Raw genomic sequence first — 24836 nt, 5'->3', positions numbered from 1 at the left:
AATTAAACAAACAGAGGATTCTGGGCTTCATGGTATTCTGGAGAAATATTTGCTGTAACCTTTTGCATACCTTTCTGGTGGGGGCAAATAATTTCTTAAGGAAAGCGACGTTGTAACGGGCCTTATGAGCATTTCGTTTTTCTGCTTTTGTTTACTTTTTCTAACAACATGTACAACGACTATTGCGTTTGGGCTTTACCTGTACACCCTAGAGAAAAATGCTAGACATTCAAACAATTTTTTTTTTTCTAGAATTTGGTTACAGCTTAATGTGTCACAATCCCATGAGATGTATTATTTTGGGAAATGTGTCACAATTTCATAGGATTGTGACACATCATCAAATTTTGAAAAAAAGTATTGGGATGTCTAGCATTTCTTAGAGAGGAAAGGTGTGAAAAACAGTGTGTCAAATTATAGGCCATTCAAGAATTATATATATATATATATATATATATATACACACACAATTGGAGCCGGTTAACCGGTTATAATCGGGTTTCTAAGAATTGAATAACCGGCTCTGACTCTGGGTGCCTGGTTTTAAATAACTGGGTATCAAATCGATTTTTCAATTTCCCGGAATCGATTGGCAGGGACAGAACTAAAAGTTCTTATGAGCAGGGGCCAGTGGCCAAAAATTTTTTTGGGTAGGGGCCAATAGACGAAATTTTTATTTTTTACCTTATATTTTTTATATTTTTAAAATTTTATTTTTTCTAACCTTTTAAATTATTTTTTTTAAAAAAAATTGGGGGTGCCATGACCCCTGCCAACCCCCCTCTTTGCCGGTTAGTATCCGGTTATAGTTTTCCAGTCGATTATAATCTGACCGAAATTTCACCCCTAAATAAAGGGGTACGGTGAGATACAGGGTTGAAGTTTTTTTTTTGTTAATACGGTTGTAAAAAAGAGTAATGATAGGCAGGGGCCATCCTGCCGGCCCCTGCCCGGCCCTTTCCTACGTGAAAAGGGCCATGCCAGTTTAATATATATATATATTAAAAAAAATTAAAAAAAAAAAATTCAAATTTTGAAAACAAATGGTCGATATACTCATCTATTCATTTTCGCACTTTTCAGTTTCAGACCTTCCCCCCCCCCCCCCCCCCCATTTTTTCCCTCCCTCTCTCCATCTCCGGCCATTTTCTTCCCACCACTGACCGAGAAGAACGACCCGTCACCGCCGTTCTCCACGCACGACCCACCACCGCCGTTTTCCACGCACGACCCGGCCGCACCGTTCTCCACCTCCGGCCAAAACTTAGGGTTCCATCGACCCATTTCCGGCCCAGAACGACCCAACTCCGTCGTTGTTCCAGTTCCGGCGGCGACCATTCGACCATTCGTTCTCCACCGTCGTTCTCCACCTCCGGCCAAAACTTAGGGTTCCGGCGACCCATTTCCGGCCCAGAACGACCCGCCACCGCCGTTCTCAACGCACGACCCGGCACCATCGTTCTCAACGCACGACCCAACTCCGTCGTTCTTCCAGTTCCAGCGGCGACCAGCTAAACCATTCGTTCTCCACCTCCGGCGACCCATTTCCGGCTCTGGTACTGATCTCCCCCATTTTTGCGTTTTTTCAGTTATTTTCAAAGTCGCTTTAGTTCTTTGCTGTGATTTGTGGTTTTTTGCTATTGGGTTTCCGGTTTACTTATTACAATACCACTTATATTAGGAAGAATCTATTACAATACCCATCAATTCATAATATAGTGGCATCATAATGTACCATAGACATTTTGAACAATAATACTCAAAGGAAGGGTTGAAATTAGTTTCTAAATGAACAGACTCTCTGTCAAAGCAAAGTCCTCCATAAATCTCCATATAAAAATTCAAACAGAAAAATCAAAGAGTCCACTTCAATCAAAATAGTCGGCAAGAATTTCATACCCATGGGAGTTCACAAGAATTGCTCACTCTTTCCCTGACCCATAAGCTTAGACCATAGTAGTAACCCCCACATTAGCCTTGGGATTTGCTTGATACATGTCATTTTGAGTGATTCTATGCACCTTCTCTTCTTCTTCAGTCTTTGAAGCTTCATATATATATCCAAAAATAGGACCAATAGGATTTGTTTCTCAAATCATAGATTTGACCCTCCTCTCTGCTCTTCTTCAAATTTGGCCTCTTGGAAAGTTAATTCAACTCAATTATGAAATCAAATAATTTAATTATAAAACTAACATGTAACAAATATTCCAAGAAATCAATTCTACTTTGCCATACAAAAAGCAATAATTTTAACTAATCAAGAGTAATGGAAGATTAATCCTTTTGCTAATCAAGAGTAATGGAAGATTAAATGGAAGATTAATCCTTTTGCTAGATAATCAGGGAAGAGGGAAAACTCAATCCTTTGAATTCTCATTTGCTTAAATGACTAAATGTTGACTACCACATTGTCCATCATTTAGTTTTAGAGAGACTTCATCTTTCTTCATAAAGATCAAATGGTGACTTTTGAATATTGTATAGATTCTAAAAAAAAAAATGTACATCTTTGATTGTTTTTAATAAGTTGTATATTTAGATGGTTTGAGAATCATGTCTATTTATATTATTTGATGTCTTGAACGTTGGACTTATCACTTAAGGAACGTTGGACGTGCAATAATCAGACTTAATTTAAGTCTTATATTTTGAAAGAGACTTTCCATCTTCTTTCTTCTTAGCATTTAATTTATTTATTTATTTATTTTTTTGGTTCTATATTTTTCATTGGCCGGCATTCACTCCTTCCATTCTTGACTCTACCAATCTTCTATGCTTGCACTGATTCGGCTGACTTTTCAAAGAAAACAATAGCCTGCTCAATGTTGTGTTCGGACTCGTACAATTCAGCAATTTCCTGTGCAAGGAAAAAAAAAAAAATTCCAAATTCACCAAATCACAAAACAGATTTACTGCCTGATCTAAGCAAGCAAGATATGGCCTCTGCATAACGAAATTTTTTTTAGCTACAAACAAAGTTTTTTCCCACTCAACTGAAAGAGAAACAACCTAGCAGATAATACAAATAAATAGGCAGACAACTACATGCAATAGAAAGGTGATAACATGTGTGGTTAATGCCTATAGTGGAAAATGCTGCTGTTTCTTGGGAAGTTACATAAGCAAATACTTTATAAATTCAAGCACCTATCTTATATATGCAATCTGTTCACTATATCTTTTTCTTCTTTCACTTTTGATTGGTAAGATTTGTTCACTATATCATCGATTCTCAACAGAACGGTCTATTGTTAAAAGCATGGAATTTGATCATGCCAGAAAATTTAAATTGACTAGGGTGAGAGACCAACCAAAGGAGGACCTAGGTACTTTCAAACTTCACGGAGTCATGTTTATAGGAAACGTCATGCATGTAAGCCAAAACCATACATACCATTCACAGATGTTTTCTTATAGCAATGATCCTCCTAGTTATTCGTTAATAACCGCATGCATAGAAGATTGGTAGAATTTGAGGATTTTTTTCCTTTTTATTATGTTAGATGGATTTTGGTGGAATTTGAGCTTGTCACTTATCTAAAGGTTATGATTGTATATTTCTTGTTTGAGTAACATATATTTAGCCTCTCAATTCAATATATAGAATTTAGGCACAAGTAAATGTCTACAACAAGTGATTTGTCAAGCGGTCATCCGTTATGTAAGTGTGGAATTCCTGCACGTCTAAGGTACTCTTGGACCACATCCAATCCCGCTAAAAAGTGGTATGGATGTAATAACTACAAGGTAATTTTTGTTATATTTTTAAATTAGCTTTGTGTTATATTTCGTCGTTAGTAGTTCATGACATTTTTGTTGACCCTTGTTTTTTTCATGTAGAAAGCCGGTGATTGTGATTTTTTTGAATGGGCTGATAAGAAGATGTCTGCATACGAGAAGGGATTAGCGCAATATCTGAAAGAGATGGAGGAGAGAAGACAAGCTGACAATGACAAAGTTGAGGAATTAATTGAAAAAAAATGCAAGGAACAATTAGTGCAACATTTGAAAGAAATGGAGGAGAAAGTTGAGGAATTGATTGAAAAAAAATGTAAGGAACAATTAGCGCAACGTAACGAGAAGATGTTTCGTGTTTTGTTGTTAGTTGTCATTTTGCTGTTAGCCTTTTATTTTTGTAGTTATAGTGAACCTAGACATACTAACTTGATGTTAAAATGAAATTATGAAAACAATTTAGTTGTAAGAGACTTTTTTCTGTTTGTATGAATATCCTAAATGTATGTTAAACTTAATTGTTAATGGTAATGAATGGTTGGTTTTGGTGTTATCTATGGTAAGGAATGGTTGGTTTTGGTGTTATCTATGTCTCTGATGTTATACTCTGCTTGTTCTAAATAATTCTGCTACCTTTTGTTTCTAGTTAATCTACTTTTAAATGCTGCTTGCTGTAAGCACACCTTAATCCAACTTTTATCCTTAATCATGCATTTTTGAATGCTGTTTACTTGGTTTGGTCAACCCTTCATTCTTCGGAGTCACGAATAATTCTAGTTGCTACATGGGGCAGTCACGCAACAGTCAACACACATTCGCAGAACATAGTGAATGCTTTGGTTATGGTCCATGGGGGATGGGATAGTACATAGTAGTGGGTAGGAAATAGGAATCAGAATCACTTTTGCATTTACCAAAAGTCAAGAGGTCACAATGCCCAAGAAACCATACAACAATAGGAAATCATGATTCACATTGATCCAAGTTTTTTAATCTGTCCCAACTCCCCACTCCCCACTCATACATAGCCAAAGGTTTGGTTGTATAGCCGCCTCATATAAGCCAACGGTCAAAAAAACAAAATAAAGGAATCCAAATAATTCAAGCTCAGGAAAGAAAACAGAGAGAAGTAAAGATCCACAGGCAGCAAAAGGAATCCAAATAATTTAAGAATGGCTTCTCCCTTCTGGCACGATAAAAACAGAAAAGTATGGGCCATTAGGTGCATAGAAATAAAAAGGTCATACCTCAAAGCCTTAAACTCAACATGGTTATGCAAAATACACAACAAAAAGGAACAAGCTTAAGACCAACAGACTTGTAAAGAAAAAGAAGAGGTCATCAACTTGTACAGTGAGATACACATTTGAAACAAGTATGCCTAATAGTCACAGCACTTCAACTTATATTTTAGGCATAGACATCATAAAGAATTGCGTAAAGGGTAGTGAGGCACTGCAACAACCAAATCATCAAAGATCCACTAATACCACTACCAAAGCCATGGTATAAAGAAGAACAACATGGCGAAACACAAATTAGCCTACAGCTAAATCACCACATCCACTCGGTCACACCATGAAGCTATGAGACAACATCACACATTCAGAAATGACAGCATCAATAATAGTAACAGCTGAATAAGCATAGTTTTACCCCAAGTTACACCCAAAATAAAAGCATGCAAGAACACATTCTCATCAAATTACCTCCACATTCAAAAGCAACTAAATGACAGAGTCAGCACAAGTACATAAACTTAGAATGAGAATAACAATGATACTACAAATAAAACAACACCACCCACAAAGTTATAGCTGAATCTAGTTAGTGATCAGAGTCATTCCAATAATTGAGAAAGGACTCAACTAGATCAAAACTTCAGCATCCAGTTAGATCGCAGAGCAAACTATACCAGTTCTTTAAAATGGCACCAAGCACTAATCAAGTGTACCTCTTAGCCATTGACCATACCATAAAGTAAAGCCAAGAGCAGTAAAAGATTACATGGCCCAATATCAATTACATCAAAAAACAACTTACAGCTATAACAAATAACAGAATAATCTATAACATATAACATCCGAAAACAAAATAATAAATTATTTATGACTTGATTAATGGCAACTTATGCCTCTGGACTTGATTAAAGGCTTTCACTTACAGCCTTTAATAATAAAGTAGCAGAAATAAAATAACACGAGTCTGATATTTTGCTAAATTTCAAGACTATAGAGACAAATTCCTGCATCCTAAATTAAAGGCTTTCACTTACAGCCGGGGAAAAGACAAAAAAAGAAAAATCTCAGGGCATCCCCAAAAGAGAGAAAGAAGAATACATCCCCATCCTCAAACCTTGTGATTTGAATCTGTTGACAATGCACGTACATGACCACAAAAGCTTCCTCTCATAATTTATTGTGTTTACCCAAAGTGCTCGGGGAAGTTCTCTACGGTCTGTTTCCCCCTCACAAGACTCCTTCCTTCCTAGTCACACTTGATGTTTCTGTAGATCCTCCTCACAAACAAATTAGAGCCCAAGTAACCAACAGCTCCTACACATTTAAAAGGACAAAATCAGTGTTACAAGCTAAGAAATATATAACATCCTTCATAATTTGCAAGTGACCCGTGCTCCTGTGGCAAATGACTCAGAGAACCCGTGCCAAGGGCAATTCAAGCTCAGAAGTCAATCATAGAAAATTTGAATGTAATTATAAATAACTTCAGGCCTACTCAGATGCATGGTCTCATAAAATTTGCAAGTCCAAACTTGTAAAATTTCAAATTTGGGATATGCAAAGTATCAACAAAAAGCTGAGCAGTCTTAACCTTACAAGTCCAACAGAAAAATTTGAATATAACACGACAACTAAAACACCATGAATCCATTCAACTACAATGCAAGGCCTCTGTACAATGTTCATCCTGTAATAATGTGCTACCAACATGGGTAAGCAGGAAAAGAATATAATGGGAAACAGTTTCCTAGTCAGAGAATGTGATATACTTTTTTAATCAAAAAGACCTTACCACTTACGACAAGTATATAGAATCTCCTTCGAAAATACATGACGATTGTGAATTCCCAAACGTCTGAAACAAATACATCGAACGATTAATATATATGAAATTAAACTATTAATCAACATGTATGAATCAAATGCACGTATATGAACTTTTTTTCCCCTCCTTTCAGTACCTGTGTAAGTACACTATGTTGTGTTTCAATCACTTGGTCATGCTGCACATCAGTTGAAAAAAGCAACGGATCTTCACTTGTGTCCAGTTCATCTACTAGCGATCTTTGGCATGTCTTCAAAAAATAAAATATTCAAAAATGTTAACATTAATATTAAAATTACACATCAATAAGTACACATACAACGACTTTTGAATAGTTGAATACCTTCTTTCTTTTCCTTCGCTGCTCGGGATTTGTGTTGCTCTGTTTCTTATTTCCTCCTTTTGACGACTTTTTTGCCACCACTTTTTCAACCACAGACACTTTTCTGATTGATGGTCGCGCGCCTTTAGTTCGAGCCACAAGAGGACTACACACCTCCACCTCCATACAATCCATGGCTCCATTATCGATCATAGGTGCACTTGGGAGATCTTTTGCACTTGGGAGTGATTGGGAAGGTTGACTTTGTTCACAGCTTGGACCGCTAAATTTCTTAATTAGCATATCAACATACTTTTGCAATTCCATGCAATGGTCCACGTTTGGTGCTGCAATAGCGGCCAACTTCAGCACATTGTTGCTCAGTTCAGCATATCGATCTGCAGTAGGGTTGCCACTCAAAGGATCATAACTACTCTTGATTAACTTATATGGCCGCTTCAAATCCTTCCTCCATCGATTTAGAAAATACTTTTCGGGCAACAAATCCACATCTTCAAATGTAGTCAACACGGATATGGCATGTTTGCACAAAATTCCTCTTGATTCAAACAAACGGCAACTACAATTCACTTCACATACAGGGCCATTGTAGCAAACATTAAAAACGATTTTTTTCCTATAGGATTCATTAATTTCTACCTGTTCGATCACCTGATAGGTACGAATTCCACATTCACTTTTTAAAAGAGAAGAACCACAATACATAATCGATGAAATCTCCTTCTGAACTTCTCTAAACTTTGCATGGGTGTAAATTTTTTGGAATTGCTTCTCAAAGGGCCAATGGCTCACACATGAAATGGTGGTATTGAAGGAATCGAAATCAGCAACATTCTCAACCTCAACCTTCCTGCGCAAAGCGTTATCGTATTGATCCACAAATTCCTTCAATGAGGTGGACGATTGCACATAACCATCAAAAAAGGCATTCATACTCTCACTACGTTGTGTGGTAGTCATGCCGGCCCAAAATACATCATTCAAATATGTTGGTACCCAAAAAGTCCTTTCACTGTATAAACCACGCAGCCATGCATTCTCCTCTAAATTATAACACTCAAGCATACTCTGCCAACATGCATCAAACTCGTCACATGTATGAGAATTATACACACAATTTCTTATGGCACTCTTAATGGCATAGTATTGTGAATGTGATCCAAACTTTTCCGGAAGTTTTTTCAGTATATGCCATAAACAAAATCTATGACGAGCATTCAGAAACACCTTCTTAATAACATTTTTCATGGCCCTATCTTGATCTGTAATAATTGCCCTTGGCGCACGGCCCTTCATGCATTTCAACCATGCCTCAAACAACCAAACAAATGACTCCGTATCCTCACTTGAAATTAATGCCGCCCCTAAAAGAATTGATTGACCATGATGGTTTACTCCCACAAAAGGAGCAAATGGCATTTCGTATTTGTTGGTTAAGTATGTTGTGTCAAATGTAACCACATCACCAAATTCTTCATATGATGTCCTACTTCTTGCATCAGCCCAAAAAACATTTCTCAGCCTACACTCATCATCCACATCTATATCAAAATAAAAATCATCATTTACTTTCCGCATTCTATTGAAATAGTCACGAAGTGCTGCGGCACCTCCTGTACCAAGGCGAAGGCGTCTTGAGTTCGCAATATAATTGCGACACTCTCTCTCTCTCCAAATGTAAGATTCTCATAACCCCCCGCTTCAACGGCTAGTGCGTTATAAATTTTATTGGTGCGGATTCCAGCTCTATCATCTATATCAAGCTTTCTCTTCGTAGCAGGATCCAACTTCTTGTTGCACCGAAAGTATCTCGCTTTACCTGGGCTTAAGTCGTGATTATGCCCTAGATTTACATTTGTCACATACCACGATGTATCCACTAACGTTGCATTCAAAGTAGCCTGACACCCCGTTTTGCTTGTTTTGCTAGCCTTGCACAGGTTATTACTTGAACTGGATGATGCTTTGCCTCCGCGAGCACATGTCAGACTGATGTAGTGTACATCTCCATTTTCATACTTTTTCTTCTTCTTTTGTGTCACACCAAAGCCCGCTTGCTTTCCATAATTCCTATAATAGTTAACGACTTCCTCTATGGAGCCAAATAGCATACCGCTCTTAGGCTCCTCAACAACTTTATCTCCATCTATGAGTTTGGCCTTGGACCGACAATTATCCACACCATCATTCAATTGTTCATTAGCAACAATTTCATTTCCATCTATCACAAAATGAAAAGAAATAAATAAATATGGTGTAAAGAACCCAACTATAAATAATAACATTTATTATGTTACAAAAATTAAAGGTAAGCATGAAGTGTCCAACATACCATTTTGAGGGTCCATTTCGATGGGCACAACATTATCAAGTTCAATATGTGTCAATGAACAATCATCTTCGTGTTGTGAAATCAAGTCCAATTGTGATAAATCCATTTAAAAATTTCTGTAACAAATAAAGATTCATATCAATGCATTATCATTTAGTTCCCCAATTCAAACACAGCACAAATTGGTTCCTAATTTCAATGTTACAGAAAATGCAACATAATTACTCCAAATTGTTTCTAAGAATTACTTTTCCAATCCGTTTTTCTAACAGTTTAACCCCCCCCCCCCCCAAAAAAAAAAAAAAAATTATCACCATCCCAAAGCAACACCAACAACAACCATACAAAACTCAAATACATCACACAATTACAAAACCAACAGAACATTTTCATTCAGAACAAGAGCAGAGAACAGAGCATATAGACACTACAACTTCAGTTGCAACTTTCCCGGCCCCATCCCCTCATTTCTGTTCTTACCACCACCAGAACCAAACTAGCAACAAAAAAAATCATTCACCATAGCATTTTTTCTTTTGCAAAGGAAACTACAGAAGACTACAACTACTGCAACAAATTAACCCCAAACTCTTTAATTGCAACTTACCCCTTTCCCCGCATTTATTTTCTTAACGCTACCAAAACAAACCGAAGACAAACCAATACCATCAGAAATAACCCATCAACACTTTCTATGAGTAATCAGTGCAACAAAAGAAAAAGAATTACCAACATGTTACAATTAAGACGATTTGAATGTGGCTGTTATAAATTCAATATTCCATAAAAATGATAATCAATAGCACAACATGACGTGAAGAAAGGAGTAAGAGATACATAAAATACAAGGGAAATAAAGATTGCAACTTATAAAATAAAATAAAGATTACACAGATGAACCACCAGATTCCACCTATGGTCATGGCCTCAAATTCTTCCGCTACTAAATTGCACTGGGCACAACCCAAAGGATTGGATCTTTCTCTCAACCAAGCATCAAGCATGGCCTTTCCAAATCGGTCAATATCCTTGTCTGTCACTTCCCATAGATTGGCAACAATGACAGGAGAACCAGCTAGCAGATAGGATAGTGGAGTACCTTGTGGAATGTAACACCCATTCAGTGTCAAAGAACCACTACTGCATCCCATCAGGAGAGTAGCAGCACAGTTTACATGATTCATTTTAAATAATGGAGTCAATTCATTATTGTTGCAGTGTGGTCTAGTGAGAAGCTAATCTACAAGCACTATAACACAAGCTAAATCCATAAATCAGAAATCAAAAAAAGATGGAATAGAAGATGGAGCAATCAACACACAAATCTCCTATAAGATTTCACACACGAGCAATTCACATGAACAAAGCAACAGAAAAGGAGAGCAGATTAACCTAAAAGAAAATGGGCGAACCTGCTCTTTTTGGCCGGAGGTGGAGATGGAAGAGGGCCGCCACTGGAAGACGGCCGGTGGGTGGGCTTTGGCCGAAGATGGAGAACGACGGTGGGGGACCTCGTCGGCACCGGAAGAATGACGGTGGGGGACCTCGTCGGAACTGGAAGAATGACGGTGGCGGGCCGTGCGTGGAGAACGGCGGTGAAGGGTCGTGCGTGGAGAACGGCGGTGGCGGGTCGTTCTTCGCGGTCGATGGTGGGAAGAAAATGGCCGGAGGTGGAGAACGGTGCGGCCGGCGGTGGCGGGTCGTTCTTTGCGGTCGATGGTGGGAAGAAAATGGCCGGAGGTGGAGAACGGTGCGGGTGGCGGGTCGTTCTTCGCGGTCGATGGTGGGAAGAAAATGGCCGGAGGTGGAGAACGGTGCGGCCGGGTCGTGCGTGGAGAACGGCGGTGGCGGGTCGTTCTTCTCGGTCAGTGGTGGGAAGAAAATGGCCGAAGATGGAGAGAGGGAGGGAAAAAATGGGGGGGGGGAAGGTCTGAAACTGAAAAGTGCGAAAATGAATAGATGAGTATATCGACCATTTGTTTTCAAAATTTGAATTTTTTTTTTTAATTTTTTTTTTTCCAAAAAAAAAAAAATATATATTAAACTGGCATGGCCCTTTCCACGTAGGAAAGGGCCGGGCAGGGGCCGGCAGGATGGCCCCTGCCTATCATTACTCTGTAAAAAAATATGTGAATCACCAATTACTGGCGAAGGTTCCGTGATTGTCATAAAAAATTAGGGAAAAACTCTCTGCCCAATTTGTGCACGTGCAGGGATCAGTCCCCAAAAAATTAATTTAGAAATAATACTCCGTGGGATGATATTCCGGTATTCCCTATGCCTATTGTATGATATGACGCTAGTTTGTCGTTGTTTATCCTAGTAATAAATGGACGCCAACCGTCAGAGTGATTATTTTTAATTATGAAATTTGGTGCCGTTGCCAAGATCGAGAGCCAAGATGCGTTCATTTCTCTCCGTCTCTATCTGCCTCTGAGCAACAATGGAGCAACCCCAGAAACAACACAAAGAGTACCAATGGCAGGTGGAGGAAGAGGCGGACGATGCGAATTTGCAACCAAGGCAATCCCGCCGGCATCGCCTCAACAACAACGCTGCTACTACTGATATTATATCACCATCTACTGGTAGTGGCAGTGGTAGTAGAAGTAATAGTAGTAGTATCACTGATGCTGGTAGTAGTATTCAGTCCATGACTGCGAGCAGAGCTGGATCTGCAACTCTTAGCTTTAAAGAACAAGCAGAAGATACTGACCAAGAAGATGCTGATGATAACAGCATCAGTGAGGAAGTTGATAATGAATATGATCACCCAGCAGCGTCCGAAGCGTTTACAGAGTTTCATGGAGCACGGGAAAATGGGAAGGTTACCAAGTCAGACAACAGCGTTTACTTTGACAATGGCCAAGGTATACACACCGTTCTTCCAAATTGAAGCAACTATTTGCCTCTTACTTCTTAGTTTCTCAGTCTTCTGCTACTTCATAACTTGCTAATGTAGAAACTTACGAGGAATATAAAAATATGAGAGGAAAGCGGAAGCAGAGAGAGAAAAGGCAGAAAGAATTAATTTTAGGGCGTTTCAGTGTTAATACCTACCTCGACCGTCCTAGCTCAAATGTTACATTATGCTCTTATTAATTTGATTAATGTTTACAATAGAAAGGTCTATATCTATAGAATAATTGTGATAGGTAGGAGAATACTTACAATCAAACTTAAATAGAGAATATTTTATCTGCCAAAAAAAATAAAATCAAATATAGAGAATATTTTTGTATCAAACTTAATATGGAAAATATATATTCTAACAGTTAAGCTGGATAACTTTCTTGATTGATACGAAATAATCATTTTTATTGGTGCAGCTGATTGCTTCCTTGACTTATACGAGATAGCAAGATGAGGCCGCATACCTTGTTTAGCTAACTTTTCACATCATCATTAATATGGTAGAGATTCTATATGTTAGCATCGTTCGGATCCTATCATTTTATTCAATTAAAACTAGTGCATATGAAATTATGAATCACCTAACATTGGCTACAATGCCTGGGTGGTGCTTTGCCTCCCCCATAATTAGATCGACTTGGACCGTGTTTCGTTAATGCAGGTACTGAAATGGCCAGTACTATATTGTTTCATGAACATAAAAGTTTAGCAGTGGCCAGAAAAGTAGTTATGTCAGTATTAAAGTTTCCAGTGTCTCTGTCTGGATAATTTACTTCTTGTCTTAATTATATGTTCGATAAAGCACTTTTAACTAAAAATTTAGAAAAATTGCTAGATGCAGGAAAATCATTAGTTTTCCTTTTGTTACTGCCTGCAATAAAATTTATTAAATACCTGTGTTTTATATGGATAACTTCCACATATCACTCTGTGACTGACATATACGTTTTAAGCACAAGAGTTTAATATGAAAATGTAGAAATTCAGCTTTACTAAATCTAGGATGGTAACTGCTATTACTTTTTCTTTTTGTGAGTTTGCAAATTTCTCAAATTAATTATTACCTAATTTTATTTAATCCCCCAAGAGTTTTCAAGTTTGACAGATTCCTTTTAATATTCTTGGTATAAAGTTTACATGTGGTTGATCCCAATTAGTTGGTGCCTACCCATAAAGCTGACCCCAATTTGATTGAGGCTCTTGAGTTGATTTGATTTTTGATTTTTATTTATTTTTATTTTTTTATTTTTTTTATATATATGATTGTTTGAATTCAATTGTGCTGAACAGTTTGGCAATGAAATGCTGATCTACTGCATGCTACCAGGTACTGATCCAACTCATGAATTTTCTGGAATCAGAAACATTGGTCATGAATGTTCTGTTTTCGGGACAAAATTGGGTGATGAAGAATTATATTCCACAGTAGAAGACTCTGACATTCCAAAGAGTCCAGGAACTGAAGTCAATTCACACTATGGAGAAAATTTGGAGGATCGCACCCTCTCTGGCTTGCGTCTATTACCTGTAGAGAAGTCCTCTGAAGTACAAAGTACAAGTGTTAAACTTATTAACAATGAAGCTAGAGTTGAAGTAGGTGTTGACTTAACCGAAAAAATTAACGGGCAAGTGATAGATTTAGATGTTCAGGCAGTATTAGAGAGGCAAGAGACACATGATTTGTACTGTCCTAATTGTAATTCTTGTATTACCAGAAGGATTATCCTTCGTAAAAGAAAAAGGAAAGTTCAAAATTCGCGCCTTAAAACAAAGCATGATAAATATGAAATGCCACTGGGCACCGAGTTGGTTACTAATCCTGCAACTGCATCCGATCAAGGTGATGATATCAATAATATTTTTTCAAGTGGTAGCCCAACAAATGCAGATGAAGGTTACAGTGCTGATAGAGAAGTGGATATATTCAGATGTTTATCGTGTTTCACCATTTTTATTCCTTCAGGTAATATTTACCCTATCTCTGTGAAAAACTTTATTTGTACCAAAATGCAGAGTTTGATATTAACTTTAGAACAGTGGTTATCTGTAAGGATGATGATATTAAATCCCCAACATGCTTTATTTATGTAGGATTGAAACTTATGGAGATCAATTAACTTCAATACGCTATAGCACCAGCAAATCATGATACTATATAACGAGCATCAACTATGTTTTGTCTGGTAATAACATTACTTTTGAGTTTTAATATCATTTGGCCGTCAAAAGGGACCATAGAAGCAGTTATCTGTGAGAGTATGTGTCTACTGTCCATTTAACGAATTCAATTTGTGGAAGTGTATGAATCTGTATTTTTCCTAAAATGGGATGGTAGAGATGGTGATATTAGAAAGGAATCTGGGTACTAGCGCCTAGTAGTATGAAGGAAACTGTGAGATGGCACTGGCCCATTAAGCAAGCTCAAATGCTGGTACCCAAACTGAAAACTCTTCCTACCTTGTGATTGATAAATTTTTCTCAAGCCTGAAATCTTTTCTTCAACAGGTTAGAATCACGTATGCTAAGTGACACAGAAACTCCGCAATTTTAGGGCAAATTGCATTTTCCCACCTTAAATCATAAGTTCATTTGTAATGTTTTCTCTAAAACTTAGATTTGAGCAATCAACTTCCTAAACCCCGTGATTACTTGCAATGTTCCCCACGGTTAAAATTTCTCCAATTTTGTAATAATAATAGTTTATGGGGACATTGCAATTGATCCTATAGTTTATAGTGGGAAAAATGCAATTTACCAATATAAAGTATATTTGAGGCAAAATGAGTGTGGTGCACAAGAATGAGTGTCAATATGAATGTATGTATCTGACGCTATTCATGTAAATTGTACCATTTTCTAGGTCCTTTTAAGCCCATTGGTGTACTTCTTTCCAGTTGTGCATTTTCTCAATATCTGCAAACTGAATCAGTAAACTAGTAGTAACATTAAAAAAAATAAAAGAGCAGAAGGGAGGAGTTTGAAATCTCTTTGATGTAGTAATCTATGTAGAAATTTCAAAGAGGCATGCTCCTCTAGTTCCCAAGGTTGAGGTGTGTGCGCATGTGCATGTCATGCTACCTATTAGGCAAATGGTTTATGTTTTGAGATGCTTTTGAAATAGGAAATTATTATCCTGATGAGTTTCCATGTATGACTTTGGCAGAGACTGAAGTTTCCTAATTCAACAACTTGTAGTTGGCATAGAATGAAGTTTCCTATTTCAGCATTACTTGAATGCTGTGTACTGTCAAAGCCTTATTACTGTTTTGCAAGCTTCACAATTTCGTTAATATATTAGCAGGGGATGGCTTTAATCTGTTTCAAAATTTTCGAGATAGCCATGTGAAGGAAAATATGCAGAATCCTCAAAAGATAGCTACATCCAGCACAAATTGGTTCTTCTCCCTTTTTGCATCAAATAAGGGGGAAATGACCACTGAGCAAGGTAGTGTATTGTGCAGTCCTGTACATTCAACTCATTTTGGCAACGATCATTTTCATGACAGACCGATTTTTATTTAAAATTTTGCTGGTTTGCATTGCAAAAGAAAAGCTTTCATTACTTCTTGAACTGAAAATTTAGAAAAGTTGCTTGATGCTTCAATTGAAAGCTCCAATTAATCTTTTCTATGCTTTTAACTGCTATGTAATTATAAGGCTGTTTCTCTCCAAGTCCATTACTTATGTGTGCTTGTTTTAAATTGAAATTGTGAGAGGTCACGGTCCATAAAAAACCTCTCACAATTACAAGGGATAAGTTGCAATCCGGGCCGAAATTACAGTCAATTTTGATCCCTGCAACAATAGCAAAAGTTTCAAGTTGTACGTGGCCTATTAATACGCAAGATTGGCCAGCCACAGTAGGGGGGAAATGCCTTATAGCTAGACCCAAGCTGGCCTGGAAAGGCCCATATGTTTTTTGAAAGGTTTAGACTGCAAGTTTAGCCTGGTCCACTTTCATTACAAGTTTTGAGTGAGCTAAAAGCTATCTAGTGTTGTCCCACGTCCCGAAATTTGCCATCAGAGTGAAGTTCCCTCCAAAGCACTTGAAGGCCATATATAGTTCCATTCTACAGGTTTAGGTGCATCTAATTTAGTGAATAGCTAGGTTTTATGTGACCCCTAGCTTAGTTTAATTTCTTATAGGTTTCCGATTTCCTATTTAGGTAACTAGTCCTATTGGGAAATTAAGTTAGTTTGTCATTTAGTTTAGGTAGGTTTAATAGTCTATATACTCATTGTGCACAAAGGAAACTTGAGTTGACTATTAATGGATCCAGATACTCTAAATTTCTTAGTATACATCTACAATAGAGTTTGATCAATAGCAACTGTTGAAGCTATGGTTGCTGGTTGATATTGTGCCACTTTATAATTTTTTAATTAAATGCTGAAATTTTAATTATTGGAGGCATGTGTTCTGTGATCAAACTTCAAGTAGAACTTAACCTTTGAAAACCAGCTTGCAAGCAGAGGGTACCCAAAAGCTTATATACCTAGAATACCCAAAAGGAGCTATTCTGTTCAGCTTTTCAGTAATCTCTTTACAGTTTGTTTTGGCCTAGTAAACATTGAAAGTAGAAAAACTTTATGAAACATGACTTTGTAGTCCTCTGAATGAGCTTTCCAACGCAACCAAGTATGCCCCCATCTGATGTCAAAATCATGAGATATGCCCCTTTTATTAAATCTGATCTGATTGAAAACCGCATTGCATCAGAAATTCTCTTGAATGAGATGTAGTTGAGATGATTCACACTGAGATTTTATGTAAAATGCCTTAAAGTGATTCTAGTTTATGTGTTTGTGTTATATAAGTTATTTAATTTGATCGATATCCTTTTGAAATAATTGGCTTTCCAACGTGGTTTTAGTGTCTATTTGTTTGTTAAATCTTCAGTTGAAGTCCTGGTGTTTCCCAGGACTTGCCTCATCACATGCAAGGCTTATAAATTGTTTAGCTTGATAAATCGGTATTATTGATCCTTACCTTGCAGAAGGTAACAACATTAAGTCTCAGCAAGGTGGGCTGAAGTCTCTGATTCCTTCAGCTGGGGAGTCCTTGATACATGAGGAATCGCAGATAAAAATAGACCACAGATCCAATGTGGCATTGGGGAATGAACCACTAGGTGATCAGAAACGTCTTGCTTCGTCATCTGAAGGTGCTTCGTCATCTGAAGGTGCTTCATCACGTGTCCAATCATCCTGTGGCGTAGGGCTTGCAGATGATGTGGCAACTGAATTGTGGGAAGTTGGAAAGGACGTTGTAGATTCGTCAACACCAGAAGACATACTACTTGGAAATTTGTCGACTACTGTCGAAGTAAAATTAGATGATTCAATACAGAAAAGCAAAACAGGTATGCATGAGATTTAGGGATAAACCAAGAGCCCCTAAATTTTTGGGAAAAGATTATTCCAATTTTTTGATTCATAATTTTTTACAACATATCCGATCTAACAAAAGATGCACACTTATCATCACATTGTAATACAACTGCATTGTTTTCTGAAATTTCAATGAGATGATGCTATATGCTTCTGGTGTTTTTCATTAATTATACTACATAGAAATCCTTAGCCCACCCATACCTGAGGAGTGCTCTGACTCCTACCTCTCCTCAAATTAGAAGAGCCCATCAGATCCCATAGGTGAATCACATATAGCTAAGGAGGGAGGACAGAGAGATGGTTTATAAGTGCCTGAGTTACCCTAGGAGTTAGAATACTCTTTTTGGGGTGGACTTAGGATATGGGCCTCATTCTCCCTCTCCTCAAATTATTATAGAAGAAAATAGTTATGGTGAAGATAATTAAGAACAAAGTTCATGTGCGCGCACATGCATGCATGTACTCATATGTGGAGGTTTATATTCTTATGAATATAACACTTGATAGATCTCTATGACACTTCAGAGGGTTTTGGGCAATACCTTAGTGGGTATCGATACCAAATGCAGAAGCCTATTTTTAATAGGTTCATGTTGCAAACCTTTTTTTGGGGCCTGTATGGCCTCCACTTTTACAGCCAGATCTACTTTATATTATTATTTGTTTCTCCCTTTTTTGATGTGAAAACATGGACTTCACCATGCTTATTACTTTTTGCCTGCAATTTTAGACAATATGCCACCCCAGCTCAGAAGAGACCATCCAGCAATACTAGTTGCTAGCACGACGCTTGTTAACTCTGGAAAACCTGCTGAAGATGCCTCTCTAAATCCTCAAAAAGGTGGAGAGGAGTTTCTTGTTCATTCAATTCCTTGGTTGCTGACGCCTGAGCAATCACAGAAAGAGAGAGACCATAAATCCAATATTGCACAAAACTGTCATGCTTCATTGGTACAGGGTGTTCTGTCACCTTGTCAATCATTTAGGAATGAAGTACATAAAAATGATGCAACTACTGAACTCCACGAAATTGGAATAGATACTGTAGTTTCATCAACACAAGGAGCCACACTGCTGCAGAAAGGTGAAAGCAATGTCATAGAGAAATTAGATTACACTGTCAAAAAGCACGAGTCAGGTAGTTGCAAGACTTTGTATGAAACTAATATGTAGACTACCTTACAATTGTCGAAATAATATGTCTTATGATTTTCATTTCTTAAGTTATCATTTCATCACACTAATGCATATCATTTTTGAATTATAAATGAATAATACAAGCAAATGTGTTTAGGTTTTATCTTTCAGTGCCAGATTTTTTGTGCTTCGAATGTTTCTTTAGCCTGCCATGGGTGACCAATCCCTGGTTGTGCTGGGGGTTCTGCTTGATATTTTTTTTTTTTTTTTTTTGAAACTCTTCTTTTAATTTTCAATGCTTCACGTACGTATACTTATGTTTATTATTTACTCTAATGCGTAGTTGAAATTTACCCTTATTGCAAATTATGTTCCTACAGCAAGTCTCTCTTGCTAGCTTCTTGTGCGATTGAAGTATTTATTATGCAGGGGAGAACGTGATAGTGATTGAAGTAGAGCCAGCTGAACCTGCAGCGTCTCAGAGCGCACAAAATACCGTTGCTCCAGTAGGAGCTGAGATGTTGCATCAAAGTGGGAGTCCGATGATTGTGGGCGAACAAATAGGTAGAGAAGTTGGTGAAGCCCATGAATGGGATATTTTAAAAAGCATCGTCTATGGTGGTTTAATTGAATCAATCACAAGTCTAGGTATTGTGTTATCTGCAGCTGGTGCTGGTGCTGCCCCTAGTAAGTGTTTTACCCCCGCTCCCCAGCCCCCTCCCAATCCTTTTTGGGTTACTTTTCTGAAGTACAAGATCAATTGATTGAATTACTAAAATTAGTTCTGTTACACATGAATTTTAATCTTTCATGTGGTTGAAGATGCTTGTAAAATGTTTTCCTTTAGGTACGTTATGATTGAGTTCCTTCCTGTAATTGACCATAATGGCTTATCTGAAACCTTTTACAGATTAAATTTTGGGAATTTGACTCATGATGTTGCATCCTTATACATATATATAATGTTAGAAAAAGGTCTGTGTGTGTAACATAAATAAAAGTACCTCACTTATCAGTATACTAGCCTATAACCCACGCTATGCTTACTTATCAATAATATATATATATATATATTACACTATGTGTGTAATATATTAGAATAATGCTTTTGCTTATAAAAAGATTCGACTGTTAAAATTTAACCTATACTTTTATATTAAAGCTATATTACATTCACACATATTATTTTGTTGAATAATATATATTGTTGCATGTATATTATTTTAACTAATTATATTATTGGCATGTTAACTTATATAAGCGTTATAATAATAAATTTATTAATGATTTGATATTCTTTTATCATTTAATCCTTATCATTATTATACCATGAATAATTATAACTTAGCCACAGGAGCTTGCCACTGTCACCATTTTAACCACCCTAAAATGCCACTTGTCAACAATTTAGGCAACCTAGGGTGTAGTTGGACTCTCATGTCGATTCAAATGAATCATCTTTTCTGCATTTGTAAATTTTTGCGTGCTAGGCAAGAGGATAGCAAGTATAAATTCCCTGTCTCGGTAGGACATGTATTTTTGTTACTATGAAATTCATAAATGAAGTATTTAATGGTGGGATTAACATTATCCTTTTTGTAGTGATGAATCTTGACGTGTTTAATACAGCACCCTGTGAACTTGATGGAATATCATGTTATGCTCCTGTGTTACACAATTTGAAACCTTGTGTAGTTTCGATATCTGTGAAAGGGTCAAGTATATTTTAGGTTCTAGTCCTTTAAAAAACATACTGTATGTGATTGGTTTTTTCTTAATGATAATTTGATAATTTTTTTATTTTTATTTTTACTTTTAAGTTGGAGGTATCATTTTCTTTGACTTCCTGGCCTATTGTATATGATCATTGATTCCATGAACCTTACGGAATTTGTTGATTCTAGGGCTACTTTATGTTAGTAATTATGTAGAAATTTACATTTTGGTCAGTGACATCAAGTTACAAATTTGTTGGTATTGTTTTAATGCAGTAATTGTTTTTGCAATGGGATTGGCAAATTTGATTAGCGGACTTTTCATCATTGGTCATAATGTGAGTATATTCCCATGTTCCACTTCTCAATAATGAGTATAATGTTATACACTATGCATTTAAATTACTTTTTGTTATTGAAGTTGCTAATGTTCATTGCAAGAGGAGCATGAAAGCTGGCTCTTGAATATTCTATAGACCAGCACATGAATAATGCTTTGAATGGGGAAAATAATATTTTAAGAAAAAATTAGATAGGCAGTCAAACAAGTTAATGATGTCACCTATTCTTGGGGTTGTACAAATCCTGTAAGATTCCTTGTGCTAAAAGTATCCATTCTAGAAAAAAACCTAGATGCTGCATGGAGCCAGATAAATCTAGAGATCTACAAGTCAGTTGCATATATCGGCACACATTCCTACAAAAATGTGCTCAAAGCATGTGTAAAGTGAGCCAAACGAAAGGCATATTTTGTTAATTTGCAGAATAGATCCCGTAATGGATAGCTATTCCACAGATTATTCATTCATCTGTTTTGTAAGGTTAATTACAAGGAATAGCTATTACCCTATAATAAATATTCCTCTTTGTTAAGGAGTGGTCGTTCCTTCTTAGAAAGGTTTGATTGTTATTCTATAATCCCTCAAATAGTTTTTAAATAAATCAAAAGAAATAAAAAAAAAAAAAAATTAATGTCAGATCCCTTTTTTAAGGAGTGGTCATTCCATCTTCAATTTCTTTCACCGAATGACCACCACCTTATTGCCAGGGACAACTACATTAGGCCGTGTATGTTCCAGCCTTAGGAGGTCCTGCTCAACCAGTTTTAGTCCTCATCATTGTCAGAAAATGGCAAGGCAAAATATTGATCCTTAAATAAAAGAACCAACAGCCCAAGACCCTCTTCTAGGCTCGATCCAACAATGCTAGATTGACCTCATCCAGCCAGTTTGAAATGAAATGCTGGTCGAGATATCCTTGAAGATAAGGATGATGGAGAAGGATAAGATGCTGTCAAAAAACATATGCTTCATAGTGGAACACGCTGATGGTGAGGTGCTTGCTGGTCTGGACAGAACTTGGCCAAGAATCAAATACCTTTGATTAATTGTGTAGAGTGATTGAGTTAAAAACGAGTTTGAATTGGAGTTCTATTTCAGTTTTACAATCAAACATATGAATAGAAATATGATATAAAACATTTTGGGGTGAATTTAGGCCATGCTCATGTGGCTGGAATTGAGTGGAAAAAGTTCGATAGACAACATGGCAGTTAGGGTTTTCTTTTTAGTATTTGATGTATTTTCTTTCTTTATTTTAAAAAGTATTAAGTTTTCTTGTTAGGAGGAAATAGAGTTTTGGTTAGTTTTTATTCTTAGGAGTCATAAATAAGGTTCTTTATTCAGGAATCTTTGCTCATTCATGATTTGGAGTCCTTGCTTCGTTCATTAAGAATTAGGAGTTTTTACTAGTCCTCTCCATAAGGACTGGAGTTCTAGTAATCTTGGAATTAGGAATTGTAGTCTATACAAAGTCATGTTTTGGACTTCATATTATTTTGTTATCAGTTATAATTATTTGTTTAAAATTTATCTTTGAGAGTTTTCCCAATATTTTCCTAGGGGAGTCCAATTGTTTCTCTAGTAGATTCCAAATCTTATTGAGTTAACATACTTAGCTCGTAAGCCCTGTCCTTCACCTTCTACCGTGTAAAAATAGATATTCTGTTGTAACAGCTACCATTGTTCAATTTATTCATGTACCAAACATGCCTTAAGGCTCGCTCATGAAGAGCTAGCCAACTGGTAGGAGCTAAATAGAAGAAGGTACTCTAGGAGAGGAAGTGCTCGGAGTATGTGTTGTACATGTGGAGAGTAGTGCTCCAACAAAACTTCTAACATATTATACTATGTTGGAGAGAAGTGCTCCCTGAAACACAATATCGGAGCATAGATTCTAAAAACCAAGTGGTATTAAAGCCTAGTTACGTTCTAGAAGCCAACAAATGGTATCAGAAGACAGAAATCAATATTTCTAGTTCTAAAAGCCAACATTATTATTTATTTATTGTTAAATGAAAAAAATCAGTTAATATTTCTAGTTAATTAGGTGGACACTGCAAGTAAATTGCGTATAACTTCCCTAATTTGCACTGACGCTGTTATTAAGAAAGCCAGTCCACACAATCCAAAAACTTCACCCTTAGAAAATTGGAAAGAAAAATTAAAAAAGAAAAGAAAGAGAAAAGGTTCTAGATAACTCTTTAATTTAACTCATATAACAACACTTTCTTATATTTGCTCTTTTTTATGCACGTCTATTATAGTTGTTGGTAGAGTTGTAAAAAGAATCCCAATTTATCCACCTACTTTACAAAACAACCATGAATTAAACCTTGATAAGTGTCAGTTGGACGATTGACTTTTATGCCAAGATGGTTCTTGTACCCCTTCATAAAAGGGAGAGGGTAATTGCCCCACAATGTGTAAGTCACTATCGCTGTTTCTTAAATAGAAGGAATAATTTCAAATATTGTTAACTTGGTCATTTTATTTGGTAGCTTTTTGACGTGATGTGATTCAATCTTAGGTTTCTTTGGGGGGGGTACTTCTATTTGGCTCTAGGTTGATTTTCATGATCGTTTTATGGTTTTAGACCTTTTAATCCATGCATTCAAAACTCTTGTTAGGGTTGAAATTATTTATCTTTTATTTTCTTTATTATTATTATTTTTTTCTGTATATGATTTGGGTGACACTAATTACCTATATGAATGTAGAATGTCCCAATAAATAATCAGACAGGATAGAAACACTTCTAGGACTTGTGCTTATTGACGGATTGCATCACAAATTCCTAAGTTTTGAAACTCTTTTCATGATCTACGTACAATATGGACCATGCTGATAGATTGTCTATTAACTGGTTATTACTATTGTTGGGCATTAATTGATTTTGTATCTTCCAATTTAAACTTGCCATACGTTCACTCTTATAGCTTTTAGAACTGAGAAATAACTCTTCTGGGAGGGCTTCTAATCAAATGAACCTGCAAGAAGATCGATATCAAGAATTACTTGGACGAAGAGCAAATTTCAAACTTCATGCAACTGGAGCTTTTTTATCATACCTCATTTTTGGCTCAGTGTCTCCTGTCGTCTATGGTGTCTTGTATGGCGAGATTGACAATAGAGAATTCAAGCTTGCAGCAGTTGTAGCTACTTCACTTATATGCATTATGTTACTTGCTATTGGAAAGGCTCACACTCGGAAATCACCCAAATCTTATATCAGAACTGTAATGTATTACATTACCATGGCACTTATGGCGTCTGGAGTTTCGTATATAACAGGCAACCTAATAAAGGAGCTCCTGGAGAAGTTTGGTTGGTTTGAGTCAGATTTAGTTATTACTATGCCCTTCTCAGAGAAAAGACAAGCAGCACCAGCATGGGCATCTCATTGAAGATTTTAAGTCATGGGATCCTGCTATAGAGTAAGGAGTTGGTCAAGGAGATTGATTAATATTGTACTGACCAAAAGACGCTTGCTAGTCATAAGGAGTCAAAGCAGCACTGGTCGTTGGAAAGGGGTAAAGTCGTTGGAAGTGGGCTTTTACACCTTTTGTTCTTTTATTTTGTTTTATTTTGTTTTTACTTACCGGAAAAATTAAAGGACTTATTCATCAAAAAAATGATCCAAACGGCTGTTGTGTGTTAATTAATTTTTTTTCTTAATTTATTACTATTATTATTTGTATTTGGTAAATGGTAGTTCCATTGAACTAATGGGCTACAATAATGAGTTAATTAACTTAATTCTCTGATGAAGATCAGTTTGGCTTAAATTTCAGTCAGTTTGGCATTTAATTTGAAGACCATGCAAACTAGTCGGATGTTTTTATTTTTGTAAAGCTCTT

The 24836-nt window shown here is 36.7% G+C and overlaps 3 protein-coding genes and 1 long non-coding RNA gene across 7 annotated transcripts; 3 read left to right on the top strand and 1 right to left on the bottom strand.

The window, feature by feature from the left end:
* The first annotated feature begins 1216 nt into the window (after nucleotides 1-1216).
* Nucleotides 1217-4282, top strand: LOC133865382 (uncharacterized). Its single transcript, XR_009899703.1, has 3 exons — nucleotides 1217-1556; nucleotides 3615-3750; nucleotides 3844-4282. It is a non-coding gene; the product is annotated as an uncharacterized LOC133865382 (long non-coding RNA).
* Nucleotides 4283-6474: 2192 nt separating this feature from the next.
* On the bottom strand, nucleotides 6475-9585 carry LOC133865566 (protein FAR-RED IMPAIRED RESPONSE 1-like). Its single transcript, XM_062301983.1, has 5 exons — nucleotides 9480-9585; nucleotides 8717-9368; nucleotides 7148-8669; nucleotides 6941-7054; nucleotides 6475-6570 (listed from the first exon to the last, which is right to left on the bottom strand). The coding sequence occupies exons 1-5, from the start codon at nucleotides 9583-9585 to the stop codon at nucleotides 6475-6477; spliced, it is 2490 nt and encodes an 829-aa protein (XP_062157967.1).
* Nucleotides 9586-10881: 1296 nt separating this feature from the next.
* LOC133865564 (protein RNA-directed DNA methylation 3-like) lies at nucleotides 10882-11442 on the top strand. The gene has a single exon (XM_062301982.1). The coding sequence runs from the start codon at nucleotides 10882-10884 to the stop codon at nucleotides 11440-11442; it is 561 nt and encodes a 186-aa protein (XP_062157966.1).
* Nucleotides 11443-11767: 325 nt separating this feature from the next.
* Nucleotides 11768-24555, top strand: LOC133867213 (membrane protein of ER body-like protein). 4 transcript variants are annotated; one of them, XM_062303927.1, is made up of 8 exons: nucleotides 11768-12349; nucleotides 13720-14355; nucleotides 15694-15837; nucleotides 17390-17755; nucleotides 18517-18870; nucleotides 19353-19610; nucleotides 20915-20976; nucleotides 23916-24555. In XM_062303927.1, the coding sequence occupies exons 1-8, from the start codon at nucleotides 11923-11925 to the stop codon at nucleotides 24381-24383; spliced, it is 2715 nt and encodes a 904-aa protein (XP_062159911.1). In that variant the 5' UTR covers nucleotides 11768-11922; the 3' UTR covers nucleotides 24384-24555. The 4 variants fall into 4 exon arrangements, with proteins under 4 accessions (XP_062159911.1, XP_062159910.1, XP_062159914.1 ...); XM_062303926.1 differs by having other exon boundaries at nucleotides 11769-12349; nucleotides 18517-18924; XM_062303928.1 differs by having other exon boundaries at nucleotides 12059-12349; nucleotides 13683-14355; nucleotides 18517-18924.
* Nucleotides 24556-24836: the final 281 nt, after the last annotated feature.

This window comes from Alnus glutinosa, chromosome 4, assembly GCF_958979055.1.
Source record: "Alnus glutinosa chromosome 4, dhAlnGlut1.1, whole genome shotgun sequence".
NCBI classification, from domain to species: Eukaryota; Viridiplantae; Streptophyta; class Magnoliopsida; order Fagales; family Betulaceae; genus Alnus; species Alnus glutinosa.
This window is presented reverse-complemented; position numbering and strand designations above follow the sequence as displayed.